This window comes from Miniopterus natalensis, chromosome 12 (genome assembly GCF_054644295.1).
Source record: "Miniopterus natalensis isolate mMinNat1 chromosome 12, mMinNat1.hap1, whole genome shotgun sequence".
NCBI classification, from domain to species: domain Eukaryota; kingdom Metazoa; phylum Chordata; class Mammalia; order Chiroptera; family Miniopteridae; genus Miniopterus; species Miniopterus natalensis.
In genome coordinates this window covers 20320124-20341925 of record NC_142092.1, presented here as the reverse complement: position 1 = coordinate 20341925, position 21802 = coordinate 20320124, and the positions used below count along the sequence as shown (strand labels likewise).

The 21802-nt window shown below is 37.4% G+C and overlaps 1 protein-coding gene across 2 annotated transcripts in view; it reads left to right on the top strand.

The window, feature by feature from the left end:
* Window positions 1-21802, top strand: part of ADAMTSL1 (ADAMTS like 1) — an 821320-nt gene that overhangs the window by 527123 nt on the left and 272395 nt on the right. For both annotated transcript variants that reach the window (XM_087822640.1, XM_087822641.1), the window contains one exon: window positions 9278-9514. In XM_087822640.1, coding sequence (XP_087678766.1) covers window positions 9278-9514 — 237 coding nt within the window. The remainder of the gene's footprint in view (window positions 1-9277; window positions 9515-21802) is intronic.

Genomic DNA, 21802 nt, shown 5'->3' with positions numbered 1-21802 from the left:
TTAAACTCTTGATCATTTTATCCACAGTGACCTTACCTCTTTCCCCTCTTTCCCCTTATTCCAAAGTCTATGAAGAAATTCCCAGCTAATCTTCACTGGTACTGTGGACAGTCTGAGAACACCTCGATTTCTCTCTCGGGAAGATGTGACACAGAGAACATCTTGTCCTGCCAGGATGACTTGTGTTAGTGGACAGAGTCAGAGTCCCCCATCCAGACAGAAACCTGGCTCAGAGGAGACTCTCCTATTCCATTGATTGAAGAACAGAGGCCTTTCTTCTTCACCCATTGACCTGGTGTCTTCTCCCAGGGGAGAGTGGCTTCAGTTGTAGTCTCATTCTTCAGGGAACTGCCTGGATAATTATTCAAGTAGAAACCTGACCTCCACTTTGCAGGAACTAACTGGGGTGAACCTTAAATTGTGTGCTACAAAGATCTTCCCGAAAGAGTGCTCAGATGTATTTCAAGTCATTCATGGTACTGTATTACATGCCTCCAAAAGGGAACGTTAATTAGATACAGTGCCAAGAAAACAGGCAGCTTTCAGGATTCAGGGAGAGCCCAAAAGAAGTTAAGCCCGCAGGCAACATTGGGTGGTTGGTTATAGAGTAAGGGGGAGAGCAGGTGAGGAGAGAATGCCGGGGTCCTCTCTGAGTTTCCAACATGGTATTTACCTTCGAATTGCTCTACACAGTGTCTCCATTTTTCCTCCAAGTGACTGTCATCAGCACCACATGTTCCAGGAGACAACTTCAGTCTACATATTTGCTCCTTTGTAGTATGTAGAGCTTTATTACCCTTTACCACTTATAAATAGAAACATAATGAACTTGTTTGTTATGCAATAGACCTAAGCAGTAGTAACAGTTTAAGTATGTACTAAATGTTTCTCCTATACTAGTCCTTCCTCCAGCCTGACTCTCCACCACAAATATTTTGGTAAATGCAGTCTGAAAACAAAAAAAAGTGTATAATTGTGTGCTTATAAAATGAAATTGTATGCCATGTTCCCAAAAAGACTACAAATTACCACTTTAAATATGCTAATTTGGGGGAAGGAGGGAAGGACATTTATTTTAGACCAGAGTAAAAAATAGTGAAAAGTCAGAAATGCTGATTTAAGAAAAGATACTGCTAAATTGGAGCTAATTCAATGAAAGGGACTAAAAATAATAAAAGGCCTCAAGGAATGAATATTTTCAAAATTGAGAGAATTTAAGAGTCTAACATGACAAACTACAACCAGTCCTGCAAATACCTCTGGGGAATTGGATTCCAAAAGTCTGCATTGTTCAAAGGGAAACAAAATAAAGGCACTGAAAGAAAGCTACCCAAAGAAGAAAAAAATGAACTTTTAAACTAAATGTTTTAAATGTTTTTACTTAGACCAGCTTACAGATGCCTGGGGATGTTAAAAAACTAGCCAGGCAAAACATTTGTTTTCACATAACAAGCTTATCAAGTAAGAAGGGTGGGGTTAATGATTTATTATATCAGACATTTTGAATTTCTTATGTCTGAACCTGAATAAACACATTGCAATGGTCTGGAGCTATTTAATATACCTGTTACCAGTGTTCACCTAGTAGACACAGAGTAGGACACGCCCAAAGCTGGAATAAACTAGAGAGTTCTGTGTTATTTCACAGGGTCACAAATCTGTAAAGATGTTATTATACTGAGCATGAACCTGATCCATAGTAAAGTGTCAAAATGGTTAATGATTCATTTTCACGAGCACTTATTTCCCTTCAACATGTGATTTTCCAGAAGTATTGACAGTTTAGAAGGAAAACAAAGAAAATTTGTGAATCTTTTATACCAGGAAAAAAAGGAAACAAAAAGAAGGACTCTCTAATATATCTTGTATACATGAAAATATAGTGTCCCAAGGACGTCTGTGGGCATTTTACATAAAGGAAGGTGACTGAGCCAAGAATGACTGGCACCATCCTCCAAAATCGACCCCATTTTCTGTTCTTTGCACTCAGAGTGATGTGTTAGAGATTTAAATATTATGTTCTTGAAATATAATAGAGTTGTCTACACACAGACTGTCTAGACAGGGCAGGGACTATGTCTGTTTAATTTCATTTTACGTAGCAGCTAGCAGTCTTGCACAAATAAATGCTTTTGATGATGATGTTGATGTTAGTATAAGCAGGTGGCCAAATTTGGGGGATAAAGCTTGATGCCTTAACATTAGTGCTTTATAGAGCATGCATGCACTGAGTGTTATGTAAAATATACAAATGTCTGGGTATTTATTGAATAATAAATTATTTCAGCACATTTTATGTTTCTTAATATTGCCCTGTTAAATTTGTTTTCATGGAGGAGGAAATATCAATCTGCCTATTCAGAAAGTAGGCAAGAATCCCTACTCAATTTCCCTAGTGTCTGAAATGAAAAGTATTCTTGTAAATCTGTATTTTAGAAAAAGAAAGAAGAAAATGAGATATCCCATTAAAATTTTCTAAGATTTCTTGATTAGAAAGTTCTCAAGGTTCAGATTTCCTACAAGATTCAAGAAAGCAGAATTGGAGTTTGTGCAATGAAAACCATGACTCCTGTTTCATTTATTCAATGTGTTGTGTTTTCAAAAACAAACATTTGAGTCCTTATGTATAACAGCAAGCCAAAGATCCCTGTCCTCCTGGAGCTTATGCTTTAACTGGAGACAGATGATAAAAAACAAGCACAGTAAGTAAATTAGATGGTGTACTTGAAGGTGATTAAGTGTGATGGGTGAAAGAAGAGTTGAAAGGATAGTAAATCAGCAGTGGGAGTGGGTGTTGCAGTTTTACACGGGGAAGTCAGGGTAGGTCTCATTGAGAAGGTGATCGTTGAGCAAAGACTCGATAGAGGTGAGGTCGTTAGCCACTTGGAATCTGGGCAAAAAAAATTCCGGGCAGAAGGGATAGATCATGCGCGTGTCCTAAAGCAAGTGTGTTCCTGGCATGTTCAAGAGGTAGCTGGGAAGCCAGCGTGGCTGAAGCCAAGTGAATGAGAAAGACGATAGGTCGGGTGGGGCCAGGTCTTTACCTTTACTTGAGATGAGAATTTTGACTTTTAATCTGAGTGAAGTGGGGAGCTATTGCAGAGTTATAGCAGCAAGGTGACAAGATCTCTTTATGCTTTTTTTTTTTTTTTAATATATCTTTATTGATTCCAGAGAGAGGAAAGAAGAGGGAGGGAGAGAGACAGAAACATCAATGATGAGAGAGTCATTGATCGAGCCCGCAACCCGGGCATGTGCCCGACCGGGAATCGAACCCCAATTCCCTGGATCCCAGGTCGATGCTCAACCACTGAGCCACGCCCGGCCGGGCTCTTTATGCTTTAATAAGATCATTCTGCTGCCTCGTTGACAGAAGCCTGTAGGAGAGCAAGGGCAGGAGAAGGAAGATCAGTTAGGAGACTGGTAATAATACAGGCCAGACATAAAGGTGCCTTGGACTGGACCGTGGTCAGATTCTGCATGCGTCTGTGTATAGCGCCAGCCTTTCCTGATGGATTGAACGTAGGAGGCAAGGATCATTCTATGGCAGTCGTTGTCAAATTGTGGTCACAAACCAGCAATGTCAGCAGCATCTGGGGACTTGTTATAAATGCAGATGCTTGGATCTCACCCCAAGTCTACTGAATCAGAAACTGGAAGGGAGGGCCCCAGCAAGCTTGTGTTTTTAACAGGCCCTCCAGGTGATTCTGATGCACATGCAAGTGTGAGGACCACCACTTTAAGATTTGGGGCCTGAAAGGATGGAGTTGACGTTGAGAGTGATGGCGAAGGATGCAGAGGGAACAGATTTGAGGAGAGGGGAAAGATCAAGGGTCAGGTTTAGACATGATGTTTGTGGTGTCTTAGATATCCAGATGGCGAGGAAGCAGTTATATGTATGACTCTTGAGTTCAGGAAAGAAGGTCTGAGTTGGAAATAGAAACTGAAACATTGATTATATTTCTGGGAACAAAGAATTACATCAGTCAATGAATATTTACTATTCAGTGGTTTCATCTTAACTTTGAATAAAAGAAGCAGAAAGACAAGTAATAAAGACCTAAGTATATAAAAGTGGCAGCCCACCATCAATTCAAGTATGCTAAGAGATCTGAGAGCTTTAGGGGTCTATTTTCTAGAGCCTTCATCCATTTATTATAGAGGAACCTTTTGTGGTAATATTTTCCCATGTTACCATCTATACATTGAGGGTTCCTAATATTTTGAGGGTAAAACTTAGAACCAATCAGATTTCTAAAGTCACAAGTAGCTGGTAAATTTCTATACATGTTGACATCATAAAGTGGCAATCCAGAATTGCTGAATGGTGGAGTAGATGCCTTACTAAACAATTCTAATTTTGTCTTTTTGCACAGTAACTTTTATGGATGGTGAGTGATTAGGGCAGGATAGAGGAGAAAGAATTTAAAAGAACAGTTAAAAGAGAGGGAAATGCAGTGAGAAGGACACATTCTTCCATTATTACATGTGGTCACCTAATATATAATTTCCAGTGTTTTCTTAATACTATCAGGTATTAATATCAACTCTACAAATGACTCTCCAAATAAAACTATAGAATTAGAATATGACATTTACATCAAGGTACTCATATTAATTTCAGTGAAACAGCAAAATTAGCTGAAAAGGCGAACCACTGAATATTTAAGAATAAAGGTGAAACAGACGGATGTCCCTCAGGAAGGAGAATGTCTTCTTTAAAAAGAGCAAAAATAAAAGTTATATTTCTTCTGACCCTGAATTTATATTCTGTATATTTTTTCAAAACCATTTGAAAGGCCTCTCAGATGCTGCCACCTTAGCTGCTGAGATATCATCTTTTGCATTTCACCCAGTGAGTCCCCTCTTGTCCCACGATGTAATCTGATCCACCTATCGCCATCAGGGGACATCTGGGATCCATCTTATCTTTCCCACTGACTAGTTGATTAACCAGGAAATGTTTTGAATTGGATTCATATATGGCAGGGCTCCACGGACTTCATGAATTATAATAGGAGCATATAAAAGGTCATTTTATTTTTGTACTTTTAAAGAAGAAAATTCTAACATGGTTAGGAATGAGTTCTTAAAAATTGGAGAGAAAAGATTATATTGCATTAAATGGCTCAGTACAGTAATTCATGGGATTGTCACACTATTTTTAATGAAATATATTTTTTCAGTGAGAAAGTCCTAGCTCAGTAGCCTGACACAGAGTTGTCAATCCGTGGATATATTACTGTTAGTTGGAAATAGACAGAAGGCCAAGAAACATTATTTTGCTCTCTCTTGCTCTTTTGGTGCTGGATGGTACATCTGGAGACATATGAAAGGCTGGAAGTTGAGGATCTTTAGTCCAGTGCATCCTTCCCACAGCATGTTTTTTACCAGGTTCTTATGCTGGGGCATGGGGGGAGGTGATGGGTTTGGTTCATATAGCCACTAGACTTTTCAGTGATTTTAATTTTCATCATTACTACCTATGAGCCAGTTCAGTGCATGAACATACAAATAATAATTTATTTGTTTTCTTCTTTGTTTTAAATATCCAAATTGAAAATTAATTATTTCCTACCACTAAGGTTTTATCAGAGCAGAACCCTCACATTGTATATCTTCAGTACATTCTACATTCAGTAAACCCTAAGGAAAACCACCTGTCTTGGTGAGAAGTGATGATTTGGGGGGTCATAAAGCATCTCTCCAGAAGCCTGCATTTCAAAGATGATGCCCAAGGATAAGACGCTATATATTTTTCGAAGTGGTTAGGACATCAGTTTCTAATTAGGGCTTTTAGAAGGATCAGGAAGCATAGTGGTTTTCATGAACCAAATTACAATAAAAAACATTGTACAATGGTGAATCTCCATACAAATAAGAAACTCTATTGTAATTATACGTGTGGAACAAAAGTCTGTGATGACTTTGCTTGAGTTTCCACTCCTGCAGCTGGGTGATCCCAGAGGCATCAGGAGTTCAGTGAGTGTCTTGAACTATGCTTGAGATGTTTTGGATTCAACAAAAGAAACTTTTGCCAAATCCTTCTTTTCTTAATTTTTAAACGTGTATTTCAAGGGAAATTTGATTCATATGTTTCTAATTCATTTACACTTAAATCATCAAAATGTTATTTTGTAAGAGCCACTTGATGTCCAAGAAGCTTTCTAAACCTGTTTTATAAGTCTTCTCAAGTCCTTTTTCTTAAAACAGGAAGTTGAATTTTGCCAAGTACAAATAAACTCAAACGTAAAAAGGTTCAAGTTCAGTTTCTAACTGTGAACTTCAGGTTTCAAGTACATTCTCAAATTAGCAAAATATAGTTTCCCACACCTCCAAAAATATGGGTGGAAGGAAAGACAGTAGTGATAAAAGTGAGTAAGGGTATCCACAAAAATTATTCTCAGAGATATATCTCCAGTTGTGCAAGTTCATAAAATCTATAACAGGTGCTCTTATAGCTAATAGATGCAGGTGAATTTTGAACAGGAGCAATCTGTCTGCTTGCTGGTTCTCTGTGATGTGTCTAAATAAATTTACTACTTTTGTCACAGAAAAGAAAACTTAAAAGTTCAAATATTTTAACTTCACTTTTTACTAATTTTACCTTCGAGTCCTACATATTTTAGTAAAGATGGGAAGACTCACATATTTTGCTGAACAGAAAAGACTCATGAGAGACTCTGTGGGAGTTTTATGTCTGCTCTAGGATAATGAAACTTCAAGTTAAAAATGTAATTGACATTCTTTTTTTGGAATTGGATAAATGCAGAAAATTATCTCTGATGCATACCGAGACGTCTCTTAATTATATACTATTCTTATTATTGTAATGCAGAAGTGATTCAGCCTAACCCTGGAATTTCCTATAGTTGGTTCATTTGTATTTATAGATAAAGAAGTTAAAGATAATTATGAGGGGGTCTGGGACCACTCTAAACAATTTCCTCAATGTTATGTTTTATTAAGTCCATTCAATATTTCCTCTGTGCTACTGAGTAGTCAAGTAATTCTTGGGATGAAAGGTAATATGAACTGAAAACACTTTATTTAAACATTATTAATTAAACTCTCAGTTCACTGTGGACGCTCCCATGCAGTGGCCACCAGGGAAACTTGCTGACTGTATGAAGCTGGTTTTATTAAACTTTCTAAATAAGGGGGAGCAGCTTCTTGATGGTCCCTGTAGTGTCTCAGATGGGGATTTAGGGATGACGATGGTAGAGTTCGGGCCTGCGGCTGGTCACAGGGTTACTTTAGGACAGATGCTGTAAGTGAGGTCTAGGCAGAGACTGGTAGGATTTGTCATCTAGGAAAGTTGCATTCTTGTGTTTGGAACACAAATCCAAAGAGTTAATGTTAAATCAGTTTGTTTGTATTTTTATCTTGGAACACATGGTCTGAAAGGAGCTGGTATTGAAACAGTGAAGTTCAGGTAGCTGTGTTGCCTCTCATACAATTTACCTGTTTTGAGTCATAACATAGTTTTGCAGGTTGTGGTTTTCATTTTATTTCTAACAAACAAGTAAATATCACAACAAAGTGTAACACACATTTATTTATCTTTTTAAAACCTTTAATATGTAGCTTATCCTTTAAGAAATTAATAAGTAATGAATTTTAAGTTTACTTCTTCAAACAGTATTCAAAATTACATAAGCCTTGTTGAGTACCTATATCTATATCTATATCATATAATTTGTTATTTTTCTTTAGTACTATGTATGAATTCTGAGACCATATATAATACTAACAGTAAATTGCCTTTGAGCATTTATATTGTATTTTGATCTATTTGTGTTCATCCTAAATAAGTATTTAATTTTTTATACCCCATCTTGCCGAGGAAATGTATGCTTCCCTAGCCTTATATGCTACTTATATACCACTAAAATTAGATTAAAATATCAGGAATTCCTGTTTATATGATAGAGTCATGCTATTCTCAGAATGCTCATTTAGATGTAAAGAGATCTTGTATAAGAAAGAAAACTTGTATAAGAGAACTCTCAAAAATGCTATGAAGCTGCTCCCCCTTGTTTAGCAAGTTTAACTGCTAAAGACCACATGCTAATTCTTTATTTGAGACAGAAACTATAATAAAAGCCTTTCCACAGATGGATATTCTATGTAGTACATCCTAGTCTGAACACATGGTGAAAAAAAAATAAACCTATCAAAAATCCTATACAAGGGATAGATGATATTTGCCTTTTTAAAGTTAAATCATATTTACTTTCAAATTTATCTTCCATTAGATAATAGCCATTGTTAGTTATAATTTTACATTTTTAAATGCCCTTTATAAAATGTACATTTAAAACATTCTTGTTTTCTGCTGGCTCTGCCAACATTCTTTAAAACTCAAATTCAGAAAATCTTGTTCTGCAACTCTTTCTCTTCAGTAGCTTCATTAAATATTAATAGCTACTGTGTACTGTCTTGCTTGTTGCCAGGATTTGGCCGACATGAGCTCATGAAGTTCTCACAATGGATGACCTTGAGAGCTGAGTGGTAGTATTGCCTCTGCTCCAAAGCGAAGGAAACCTGGGCTCAGAGAGGCCCATCGCCCTGGAGCCACGCTCCCATCTGGGGAGGACGCCTGTACCTCTCCTCTCTGCCAGGCTGCCCTAAGCGAAAAAAATTCACATATAAATGCTATTTCCTCTTTTTTGTTCCCCATGTATAATTCTAGATACTGTGCGGCCTAAGTTTTAGGACAGACTTGTGAACAACCCCACAACACATTTTTGAATGAAATTATCATAACTTTTTCCTGCTGTTGGCTAAAATATTGTCAGTTTTTGATATCAACAGAGATGCTTTTAACTAACCCTCTGATGTTACTAAGTTCTAGTTAAGTTATAAGGAAAAAATTATATTACAATGTGGAGGAACCCATGGACCATTAAACATCTTTCAGAAAATATATCTCAAGGTGGTTACTTTCCCAATCAGATACCAATCAGATCTGGTTTCTTTCCCACTTAACTTCAACCAGAAAATATACAGTGGAACCTCGGTTTTCTAATGTAATCCGTTCCAGAAGATCGTTCGAGTTCTGAAACATTGGAAAACCGAGGTACCACTGTGTTTCAAGGTGATTACTTTTTCAAACCTACACATTCTGAGAGCCAAATAATCATAAGTCCTCTCAGATGATATGGGAGGGCCCATCTGTAATGACCAGAAGACTTGCTTTGTTGTCTAAGACCTTGGAAGACCACACACCTGCCCTTCTCAACCTGTGTCTGTCCCTCCCCACTTTCTCCTCCAGGACTGCCCACCAGAAGCAGGTGATTTCCGAGCTCAACAGTGCTCAGCTCATAATGATGTCAAGCACCATGGCCAGTTTTATGAATGGCTTCCTGTGTCTAACGACCCCGACAACCCATGTTCACTCAAGTGCCAGGCCAAAGGGACAGACCTGGTTGTTGAACTAGCACCTAAGGTCTTAGACGGGACTCGCTGCAACTCAGACTCCTTGGATATGTGCATCAGTGGTTTATGCCAAGTAAGTATTGGCTTCTTTTCGCTCTGTTTTTCCAGAGGGTTTTAATGTCTTTGTGTAAATACCTTTTCTACCATCCTGCTATCTGAATCACTCAGCGCTACTTTTTATTGCGTTTATAAATAATGACAGATTTTAAAATTGAGGTGTATTTTGTGTTAGAAAGCATAGGCTAGGCTTTTTTTCTTTCCTTAAGCCTCACTTGAATATGGAAGAATAGAAATTCTTGACTATTGTATATCATTTTTGGACTAGACTCTGAAATGACCTCTACCTTGGTTATCCCTAAAATGTGTATCATGTATGTGTGTATGTGTATTTGGAGGCATCTATTTTCATTTACTTAGAGCTTCAGAATCACTGAGATGAAGTTGACTCTAAAATATCCAAACTATAGACAAATTTGTTCCTTTATCATAACTGTAATTTTGTTGAAAGTTCAGGCAAACTGTCCTGGAAGACTTGACAGTGTCAGCTGGGTCAGATTTCAGCCAGGTCTATCTTTAAAACAGGATAGCAAAAAAGTTTGATTTCTGGTGTCAATTTATCAATGTCGACTTTGGGAGGGGAGTTAGTAAGGCGAAGGAGAGTCAGTATGTTTGCCATCTAGAATTTGAAATCTAAATTTTAAATTCTACTCTTTGGATTAGGATGACCTGCCTAGTTTTTGGAGCAAGCAGTTGCTATATTGCCCTGTGTGCTATATATACCTCACCATATAGCACTTTCATATCTCACAAAGTAGACATTTTAAGAATCTTTGCCTCCCCCTCCCAAGAAGACATTGGTGGGATTTTTCTCCCTTCAGAATCTCTAACATCACAACTAGCAATGCAAGAATTAACATAAAATGTCTTAGTAATTTGTTGTTTCAAATTCACGTTTATTTAAAACTTAAATGTACATTGAGATGTAACAGGAATCACTGTAGTGTGACTTACTGCAGGACGTGAGAGGTGTCCTGCAAGGTTTCATGTCCACGAGAGGGAGACGGACAGTCTAGGCCGTCGCGAGGTCCAGAGTCGCGAGACAGGGACGTTTCGGCCGCTCCAAGCTCTTCTCGGGTGGAGGATGGCGATGATGTTTGCATTTCTTTATATACAAGAAACGTGAATTTTAGATATATATTTGAATGTGGAATTTTACTATTTTAAAGCTAAGAAAGGCCTAAGAGATGATCTGGTCTAAAAAGCAATATATCTGAACATCATTTGCGCTATTTGGTGTTCGCGTCCTTCCCTAGACTCTCAGCGTCATGGAAATGGGACCATGGTGCCTGGAAAAGCTTTGGAAAAGTAGAGAATTGAAAAGCAAATAGGAGAGGGGCTGTGTGGTAGGGAATGGCAAATAAGATGGTAGTAATTCCTTACGCATGTAAACTGTTTGAATAAAGCAAAACGGATTCCCATTTTGTAAATGAAAACAAATAAAATGAGGAGCAGAGAAGCTGTATGATTTTCTGAAAGTTACATGGTTGGGCATGGCTGACATGGGACCAAATTCCAGGGCTCCTGATGTCCACTTTAAAGTTGTTTGCACTGTATTTCAGTGACGAATGAACCAAAATAAACAAGACAGGTCAGCAAATTAGGTTTCATTTGTTTCTGTTGCATGAGAGTTCAACGTCCCATTTTTTTTCCCCTAGTCTAATCCTGCCAGCTAGCCTCGGGGACCTTGTCAACTGGAAGGAAATCCAATGTCAGCAAATAAAGAATACATTTTATATACAGTAGACATGAAATGATAGTGCTGGGCTTTTGGTTATAAGTTTAAGCATACCTCCTTAAGTTAGATTCTTATGAGTGTGACGTATTAGGTTTGGTGGCAAATGTAAATTATACAATATCTGTAAAGAATTGTGACATACATAGAAATTATATTTGGTTATTATTATTATTTTCCTCATTTATTTGTCATATTAGAGGCAATATATATGGTAAAGGGAATGAAAAACTCAGATTTAATTTAGTTGCTAACAAGCAGTTTGGCTAGAGAGCGGGGTTCCCCCAGGTACACAGTGAGAAGAGTTCGGGAAAGGATCATGGAGGCTTGAATGGCACACAGACTATGGAAAAGTGAGTGGCCAGAAAAGAATTGTAGTCGAGAAAAGACATAATCATAGCTCTGCTTTAGAAAAATTAATATAGCTGCATTACGGGTTGCTTGAAGTAGAGGGCCCTGGAGGCAAAGTGACCAACTGAAAAGGCGGCTCTGAGCAGCCAAGGTGAAAGCAGGCGAGAGCCTCGGCCCGGCAGTGACCGCAGGAACAGGAAGGAAACTGTCTCACACCAGGAAGGAGGTTTCATTTGGATTACAACTAGGGTGGAGGGTAGACAGCAATAAATAAAAGTAATCATGCTCACGGGATCAAAAACTACAACTTAATATGAATTGGTAATGGATATAATTTCTAATCCTCGCTCCCATTACCGTAATAGCCTTTTGTTTTCATTATTAAAACCTACTTGAATTTCATAAAACAAGGGAAGGTACAGAAGAAAAGAGCAAGACGATAGAGGAATGAAGGCAGAATACTTAAATGCAGTTCCTACATTTTCAGAAGAACAAGAGTGGAGTTAGTGACCACAAGGAAAGCACTCGCTGCTACTTCAAAAGAGCTTGAGTGCAGCCCTCCCCAGTTTGGCTCCGTGGTTGGAGCATGGGCCTGCTGACCAGAGGGTCCCAGGTTCAATTCCAGTCAAGGGCACGTACCTCGGTTGCAGGCTCCATCCTGGGCCCCAGTTGGGGAATGTGCAGGAAGCGGCCAATCAATGTGTCCCTCTCACATTGATGTTTTTCTGTATCTCTCTCTCTCCCTTCTACTCTTTCTGAAAAGCAATGGTAAAATATCCTCGGGTGAAGATTAAAAAAAAAAGTTTAAGTGCATAAATTTTATTCTACTTAGAAAAAACTTCCTTTATCTGTATATTGCTAATTAGTATGTTCAGTCTTTGGTACGAAATATTAAGAAAAAGCCATATTTTCATATTTTTTAAAACTTCCAAAAATCTTAATGCTAACTTAAATGTGCAGTTTTTATAAACAGCTTTTCCTGATTTTCTGAAAGAAAATCATCTCCCCCGCCCTATTTTCCCATCTCTTCCATTTCTATCCCATTGTTGGGGATTCTTAGCTCTTTCTCTGGCTTTATTTTAGTCTTATTACAATTTTTTGTAAGTTGCTTCATACATTTTTTGAAGGAGTATATAACACAGTTTTTCTTTGATAACCAGTAAGTGGTTGAACACACTCATAAATTAGCCCAGATGAAGCTTATGGGAAAGTTGTACTAGGCTTAGTGTGGTTGTGTTTGTTTTGTTTTTCTGTTTTTTATTCTTTTTTTTTTTTAATACATCTTTATTGATTTCAGAGAGAGGAAGGGAGAGGGAGAGAGAGATAGAAACATCAATGATGAGAGTCATTGATCAGATGCAGGCCGCACCCGGGCATATGCCCTGACCGGGAAATGAACCCCGATCTCCTGGATCCTAGGTCGATGCTCAACCGCTGAGCCATGGCCCACTGGGCTTTTATTCTTTGTAAGGGTGCAACAAGTATGGAAGACAGTTGGTCTGTTGACATTTGATAGTGGTACATGAAGAATACCATGATAAAATACATGTGTATGTGTAACTATGCAAGAACAAAATCTGGAAGCAGATATACCTGAGTGTTACTAGACATCTTACATTTCTGCATTTGAATAGTGCTTCAGATATTTTTGAGGCTAAGTAGATGTAAATTATAAACTCTAAAGAAGCACTCATTTAGCTTTGGACATAGTCTGACCTTGATAGAAAATGACAGAATAGTTATAGAGATTTGTCATTTATAAGCACCAATTATTTCAATTATATCTATTTAATGCTCAACTAAGAACCACATTTTCAAAACTGGGCTTTTACTCAACCAAAACTATGGAGTTCTAGACTTTTCAAGCCAGGAGATACTTTAGCAGTTAACAGATTTTTTTCACAGAGGAAGAAACTGAGACCTGGGAACGATCCCAAGGTCATGAATGAGTATATTATCTGTATTTGTTTTCAGTGCGCTTCAGGAACATTCTAGAATCACCACTATTTATAATGTACAACTTATTCGGTAATATTAGAGAATCATACTAGGCAGTAAAATAGCTTGAATTTTATATATATATAACATTATATTAGTTTCAGGTGTACAACATAATGATTCAATATATGTATATGTCCCAAAATGATCACCACAATAAATCTAGTTAATTCATCACCACACATAGTTACAAATGTTTTTTCTAGTGATGAGAACTTTAAGATCTACTCTCTTAGCAACTTTTAAAATATGATAAAGTATTGCCCTGGCCAGTTTGGCTTAATGGTTAGAGTGTGGGCCTGAGGACCGAGGGCTCTGGTTTCAATTCCCAGTCAAGAGCACGTCCCTCGGTTGCAGGTTCGCCCCCAGCCCTGGCAGGGGTGCGTGCAGAGGCAACCGATTGATGTGTGTCTCTCACGTTGATGCTTCTGCCTTTCTCTCCCCCCTCTCCTCCCTCCCTCCCACTCTCTCTCTCTAAAACTCAGTGGAAAAAATATCCTCAGGTGAAGGTTAAAATAATAATAATATGATAAAGTATTGTTAAGTATAATAACCATGCTGTACATTACAGCCCCAGAACTTACTTATTTTACAGCTGGAAGTTTGTACCTTTTGACCACCTTCACCCGTTTTGCCCACCCTCACCCCCTCCATACTGTTTTCCATAGTGGCTGCACCAGTTTACATTCCACAAGCAGTGCGCAAAGCTCCCTTTTCTCCACAGCCTCGCCAACATTTATTTCTCGTGTTTTTGTTAACAGCCATTCTAACGCCGTGAGGTGGTGTCGCGCCCTAGTTCCGATTCGCACTCCCTGTGATGAGCGACGTTGCGCGCCTTGGCGTGTTCATGTTTGCCACTGGCATGGCTTCTTTGGAAAAATGTCTGTGCATAGCTTCTGTTCATTTTTTAATCAGATTGCTTTCTTTGCCGTTGCATTGTATGAATTCTTGACATATTTTGAATATTAACCCCTTATCAAATTTATGATTTGCAAAATTTTCTCCCATTCTGTTGCCTTTTTATTTTGTTGATGCTTTTCTTTGCTGTACAGAAGCTTGCTAGTTTGATGCAATCCCACTTATTTTTGCTTTTGTTGCCTTTGCTTTTGGTGTCAAATCCAAAACATCATCACCAAGACCTATGTCAAGGAGCTTTTCCTCTATGTTTCCTTCTAGGAGTTTTATGATTCTAGGTCTTACATTCAAGTCCATCCATTTTGAGGATGTGTGTGTGTGTGTGTGTGTGTGTGTGTGTGTAGTGAAAGATACAGGTCCAGTTTCATTCTTTTGCATGTGGCTGTCCAGTTTTCCCAACTCCATTTATTGAAGAGACCGTCCTCTCCATGTTGTATATCCTTGGCTTTTCTGTTGTAAATTAATCGACCATGTTTATGCGGATTTATTTCTGGGCTCTCTCTTCTGTTCCATTGATCTATGTATCTGTTTTTATGCCAGTGTCATACTTTATATTACTATTGCTTTGTAATGTAGTTTCAGATTAGGGAGTATGATGCCTCCAGCTTTGTTCGTCTTTCTCAAGGTAGTTTTAGCTATTCAGGGTCTTTTCTGGTTCCATACAAATTTTAGGATTGTTTGTTCTATTTTTGTGAAAAATTCCATTGGAATTTTGATAGGGAGAACATTGAATCTATAGATCACTTTGGGTCGTATGGACACTTTAACAATATTAATTCTTCTGGTCATTGAGCATAGAATATCTTTCCATTGATGTGCCTTCTTCAAATACTTTCATTAAGGTCTTATAGTTTCCAGTGTATAGGATTTTTACCTCCTTGGGTAAATTTATTTCTTGGTATTTTATTCTCTTTGATGAAATTATAAATGGGATTGTTTTCTTAATTTCTCTATCTGATAGTTTGTTATTAGTGTATAGACTTTTCTATATTGATTTTGTATTCTGCAACTTTACTGAATTCATTTATTAGAGCTAACATTTTTTTGGTGGAGTCTTTAGAGTTTTTTATGTATTAAAAAAAATATGTCATCTGCAAATAGTGATAGTTTTACTTCTTCCTTTTAGATTTGGGTACCTTTTATTTTTTTTCTTACCTAGTTGCTCTGGCTAGGACTTTCAATAATATGTTGAATAAAAGTGTCAGGTGTGCATCTTTGTCTCTTTCCTGTTCTTAAAGGAAATGCTTTCAGCTTTTTACCATTGAGTATGACACTAGCTGTGAGCTTGTCATCTATGGCCTTTATTATGTTGAGGTATGTTTCCTCTTCACCCACTTGGTTGAACATTTTTATTATAAATGAATGCTGAATTTTGTAAATGTTTCTTCTTCATCTATTGAGATGATCATATGATTTTTATATTTCATTTTGTTAATATGATGTATCACATTGATTGATTTGTGGATGTTGAACCATCTCTGCATCCCTGGAATAAATCCCACTCAATCATGGTGTCTGACCCTTTTAATGTGTTGTTAAATTCAGTTTACTATTTCATTGGGCATTTTTTCACCTATGTTCATCAGAGGTATTGGCCTATAATTTTATTTTCCGATAGTATTTTTGTCTGGTTTGAGAATCAGGGTAATCTCTCCATGTAAAATGAATTTGGAAGTGTTCCCTTCTTGTCTGTGTTTTGGAAAATTTGGAGAAGGATCAGTATTAATTCTCCTTTAAATGTTTGATAGAATTCACCAGTGAAGCTGTCTGGTCCTGGAATTTTATTTGTTGTAACAGAATGGCTTCCAATTTTGAGTGACTACCATATCTAGGCCCTTTACATATATTTTTTGTAATACTTACAACTCTACTTATTAGGCAGCATTATCCTCATTTCAGAGATGAAGAACTGAGGCTCAGGCAGATTATAGGACTTACCCAGAAACACCCAGTTCTGTCTGATTCCAAAGCTCCTATTCCTTCTAGTGAGTCTGGGTGGACAGAGGCAGGTACTGTTTGGTGTTGAGTAGTGGTCCCCAAACATGTCTGCATACCAGGATCACCTGGAGAACTGTTAAAACTCAACCTCCTCCCCTAGAAATTAGATTAATTAGTTCTGTGTTTTTATAACACTCTCCTTATGATCCTTTTGTTTGGCCAGATTTATGAACCACTTATAGATTGAAAGGCGGACAGGATTTAAAGTCAAATGACACAGATGGGAATCTGACTGCTCTTTAGTAATCTATAATATTGAGCAAGTTACTTAACCTCCCTAAATTCTAATTTTCAATCTGTGAAAAGTGAGATTGTCTCATAAACTATAGAGCAACAAGAGAAATAATCTTATGAAAATGCTTTAAAAACTGCAAAGTGCTGTGGACATGTAAAACGCCTGCACATTTTGAGTTCCAAAGTATATTAAAGTAGTGGTTCCCTGTGTGGGATTTCATAACCCTGTAACAATTCAAAAAAGTTTATAGAATGAGATAAGGTTACCAACTTATTCTGCTAAGTAAGGACATTGAAAAATAAAAAGACCTTCTACCAAGTACTTTCACCATCATTATTTTGTTATTGAAATGTTAATAAGAAAGTAGTAAGAACCTGATTTTAGCATAAAAGACAGTCCTTTAAATTGGATATAGTTTGCCTACTGAGAAAGTGGCTACCCTGTACTTATTTTACCTTTTTTCTCCAGAGCACAGAAATTGTTACTAATAGTGCTTCACAGACCAATACTTGGAGAGCACTACCATCTAGTCCAGCCACGGGAAATATTGGATCATCTAGTTCCAGCCGCGGGAAATATTGCTGCCCTAGGTTATGCCATTTTCCCAGTATCTTAACACTAGTTAATGGCAGACTTGAGGTCAGAGGATGTCAATGTTTATCAACAATTTTTAACTATCCCTACATTATTTATTTGCCATCACCCATGGGACAGAATTTTGTCCAGCTTTAACTCTGTCATTTACATATGAAAACAATAGGTTTAGTGAATATATCTTTTCAAACCACATTCTCTCCTTTCCCTCCCCCTTGGACTCTGATAATTGTCCCCAGAGGGTTGTTGTGCTGGTATCTCTCCGCACCTTTAGCAAATCAGAACTAAAACACTGGGATTTTTATTTGCTCATTATGATTCTAGACTAGGTGAAGTTGGAGACAAGGCAGAGTAGGGAGGCAGTTCATCCTAGTATGAATAGTTAGGAGCAAAGGCTCTGCAGTCCTACTATCTGCTTGGAATGTACATACTATGTGGGGTCATGCTTGGAATCTAAGCTCCACCACTCACTGATATGGGACTTTGAGCAGGTTCCTAGGCCTCAGTTTCCTCATCTGCAAAATGAGGTCAATATTTGTAACTACCTGATAGGATTGCCCTGAGGACTGAGTAACCAAATGCATTAAAGTGCCTACTATGAACCTGATAAATACTAGTTTGAAATAATAGTAGTAGTAGTAGTACCCAAATTACTTCTTTTCTTTAACTTCTCTTTATGGCCTTTTTGAGTGAGTGGTTTAATGTAGTTATACATTCAAAAGGGGATACTGACTTCTCAGTGAATGAACAGACCTTCTGTTAATTTCCTATTGAAACCTTCTTTTGCTAATAGCTCCATGATGTACCATTATTAACCCCTGATCCAGGGTAGAATTGCATCCTGTAGAGTTAATGAGCCATCACAAATAGGATCAGCTCTATTAGTACTGCTGTTACTCATTTATTTTCATTACTTAAATTGCCCCATTTATATTTGTTGTAAAGCACAAAGCTGGTTTCTGTTATATGTGTGTGTGTGTGTGTGTGTGTGTGTGTGTGTGTGTGTGTGTGTGTGTGTAGAGAGAGAGAGAGAAGCATAAATTTACAGACAGAACATGTGCTCCTGTTAAAAGTAATTTTGAGGCTACTTTGAAGTCAAATACAGAAAAGTGTGTTTTGTTTTTATAATTAATGAAATTCATCAGTCGATACCTAATATATTTTGATGAAAAAGACCAAGGAAAATTATAAACCAGCTCTTTTGTAACGAATCTACATATTTATAATATTACTTACTGCTATTTCAGAAAATGAGACATTTCCAAAAGGAAAGGGAGAATTTCTTTCAAGTAATTCTCTATGTAATATTATTTTAAATGAATAATACAATATAGAAATAAGCAATAAATTGGATCATGGAGTTTTGATGTTAATACTGTGACAACATTAAAATGAACCATACCCCTAACAAAGAAGGGCTTTCCATTTTTAATAATTCCTGCGGTGAGTAGTTTGAAATGAATTGAATGGAATGATTATTTCTCCATCTCTGTCTGTGACCTAAGTCACAAGTATCAAATGTCTACCAGTTATTCTAAAGGTGGTGATGTCAGCAACAAGGAGTTGGCCATTTTTCCTTCTGTGTTTTGTAATCTAATTCCACATGGAAGCATGTGTTGCTTAAAAAATTTAATGCACAGTCTTTCTTTTTCTCCCCTTTGCATTGTACTGTAAAGATAAAATGAACTACCTTACAGTTGAATTTTGGCAAATTACTCAGTTTCCAAACATTGCTTATTTGTTCTCTCTGCAATCTGCTATGTGTTGGGTACTGAGGATACAAAGTGAAATAAGATCTCTGCCCTCAGGGATGATACCTTTATTAGGGTTTTTGTTAAAAATTCATTCATTCATTTAACAAACATTTACTTGAGAGTTAGCAGTGTACTGGATACGGAAAATACATGAGTGGACAGAAAGATCCAGTCTCTACCCTCCTGGAACTTACACTCCGAGGAAAGATATGGCAAGTATAAGGGAAAGGATACTATCTTCGCTATACTACATTTCCTCATCCTAATCATTCAAGTACGTACTATAGCCACTGTACTGTATCTTCCTCACTGTAAACAGGGTGCTTTTTCTAAAACACAGATTTGCCTCTTTCTTATCTGCTTGAATCATTCCAGTTGCACTCTTTTGGTTCAGGGTCAAGAAAGCCCAAATTTCTTTACATGGTGGGTTTCTTTACTGGATGGCTTAAAACAACAGAAATTTATTCTCTCACAGTTCTGGAGGCTGGATATCCAAAATCAGTGTCATCAGAGCCATGTTTCCTCTGAGGCTCTACATAGAAACTTCTTTGCCTCTCTTTAGCTTCTAGTTGGAAGCATCAGTCTCTGCTTTCATCCTCACGTGAACAACTTCCCTCTGTGTCTGCATCTCTATGCTTTTACATGGCATTTTCTTCCCAGTGTCTCTCTTTTCTCTTCTTACAAGAACAAGCGTGATATTGGATTAGAGCCCATTCTAATTGCGCATGAGCTTATCTTAACAAAGACCCTATTCCACATGAGATCACTTCCACAGGTACTTCAGCATATCTGTTTGGGAGACACTATTCAACCCAGAATAGCATGCATCCCTGTTTATTTGCATATAGCACAAACGTGTATATTTATATACATATATGTGTATGAATATATTTTTGAATAGTGTGTAGGAGTCACAGTGGGAGGAAATTAGACTGTGGTAAATTAGAGGGCTGCTTAACTAACACATGGGATCAAAAATGTTCAGAGGAAGAGATACCTGGAAAAACCTAATTAGCACCTGGAATTGAGGAACGAGTGAGGAGACAGAGTACTAAGGAGGTTATCAGGGCCTATGTTATGAGAAGATGTGTAAGTTACATTAAGGGTGTTGGGGACTTGGAATGTTAAGGGCAAAAGAGTGCTGTTGAAATAATTCAAGTGGATGAAAGATAAGCTAAAATATCTATTTTAGAAAGAGTACCTGCAGTGAAGGCAATGGATTGGAAAGGGGCAAAAATAGGTAGTGGGATGAAAAGGAATTATTTGAAAACAAATCAGGGTATAAAATCCATGGATTTGGTTATTAGTTAGGTGGAAAGGATGCCCAGGCATTTAGTTTAAGCAAAGTGGAATGCTACCATTCTTTGGGAGCAGAGCTTAGGAGAGGGTCGGACATTGGCTTGGGATAGTGGTGAGGGAAGACAACGTAGGTACAGGGCTTATCTGCCATGCTCACTCAGTGAATTTGTGTCCTTTCAGCCTCCCTCTAGTCTCTGTCTCCTTAATTGAAAGGTGTGTTTCCATTAAATTTATATAGTCACAGGCCTATTTATAGATGGTTAAAATTTGTCAAGTTAATCTTTTCTATGACCGTGTACCAGGTAGATAACAAGGCAATTTAAATGTTTGTTGCTTTTAGGAAAAACTGAAGTCAAATGAGTGTATAGTAGTTTGAAATTCCTTGAGGTATCCTTTCTCTTTGAATAGCTAAGAGATCTAGAAAGTGACATTTCATAGGAACTCTCCCCACCTCACATCTTGGACCGAAACGTGGGCATTTCTGTTTTTATTTGTTTCTCTGCTATATTGGAATTTTCCATCTTGATATTGAATTTTTTAGGTGGGAGATCTATTTTCTATGGCTCTCATAGAAAAACTTCTTTGAAAGTTATATTCATTTATTTTTTTTTTAATTAAATGTGGGCTGGGATAGACAAAATCATCGATTTGTTTTCCCAAAGAAATGCAGTAAAGTATATAAAGGCAGAGTGAATCTAATTAGTTTTCATGCTATATAGTTTACAGAGTGTACTATGTGTATCACCATGTGCCAATTCTTTGGGATCTCTTTATTATTTACGCTTTATAAATGAGATGATGACTCATAGAAGGTCCTAGAATTAGAAAAAGGCACAGCTATAATTCAAATCCTATAATTTCTATTATATGCCACCCTCTCCTCTGGGAAACGATATGAAGCATAAGTATCAGTAAGCACATCTCTTTATTAGTATGAGTATGACTATGTGTAGCTCAGGAAAGGAACTCTATGGCTTAGGAATTCTTTCATTAAATGCTAAAGCTGTACCAAGATCTGACAACTTTCTTGATTTACTCTATGATGCTTTTTCTGATGAATGATTCTTTAGGCCATTTGTTTGTAGAAATACTGAATGTGCTAATTTTACCTAATCATCTTCAAGAATGTTTAACATTGTTAGTAACTACAAAGTTTGAGATTTCCCAAACCACTCTCACTCCTGATACTAACTTTAAGCTCAGGATCTCCAAGATTACTCTCAGGTTTGATAATTCACTAGAAGGACTAACACAGTTCACTATTATACTCACAGTTATCGTTTATTCCAGCAAAGGGGTACTATTTAAAATCAGCCAAAAGAAGGTGCATAGAGCAGGGCTCAGGAGAGTTCAAGTGCAGATCTTTCAGTTGTCCTCTCCCAGTAGAGTTGTGTGGACTGCACTTACCTTTCCCAGCAACAGTGT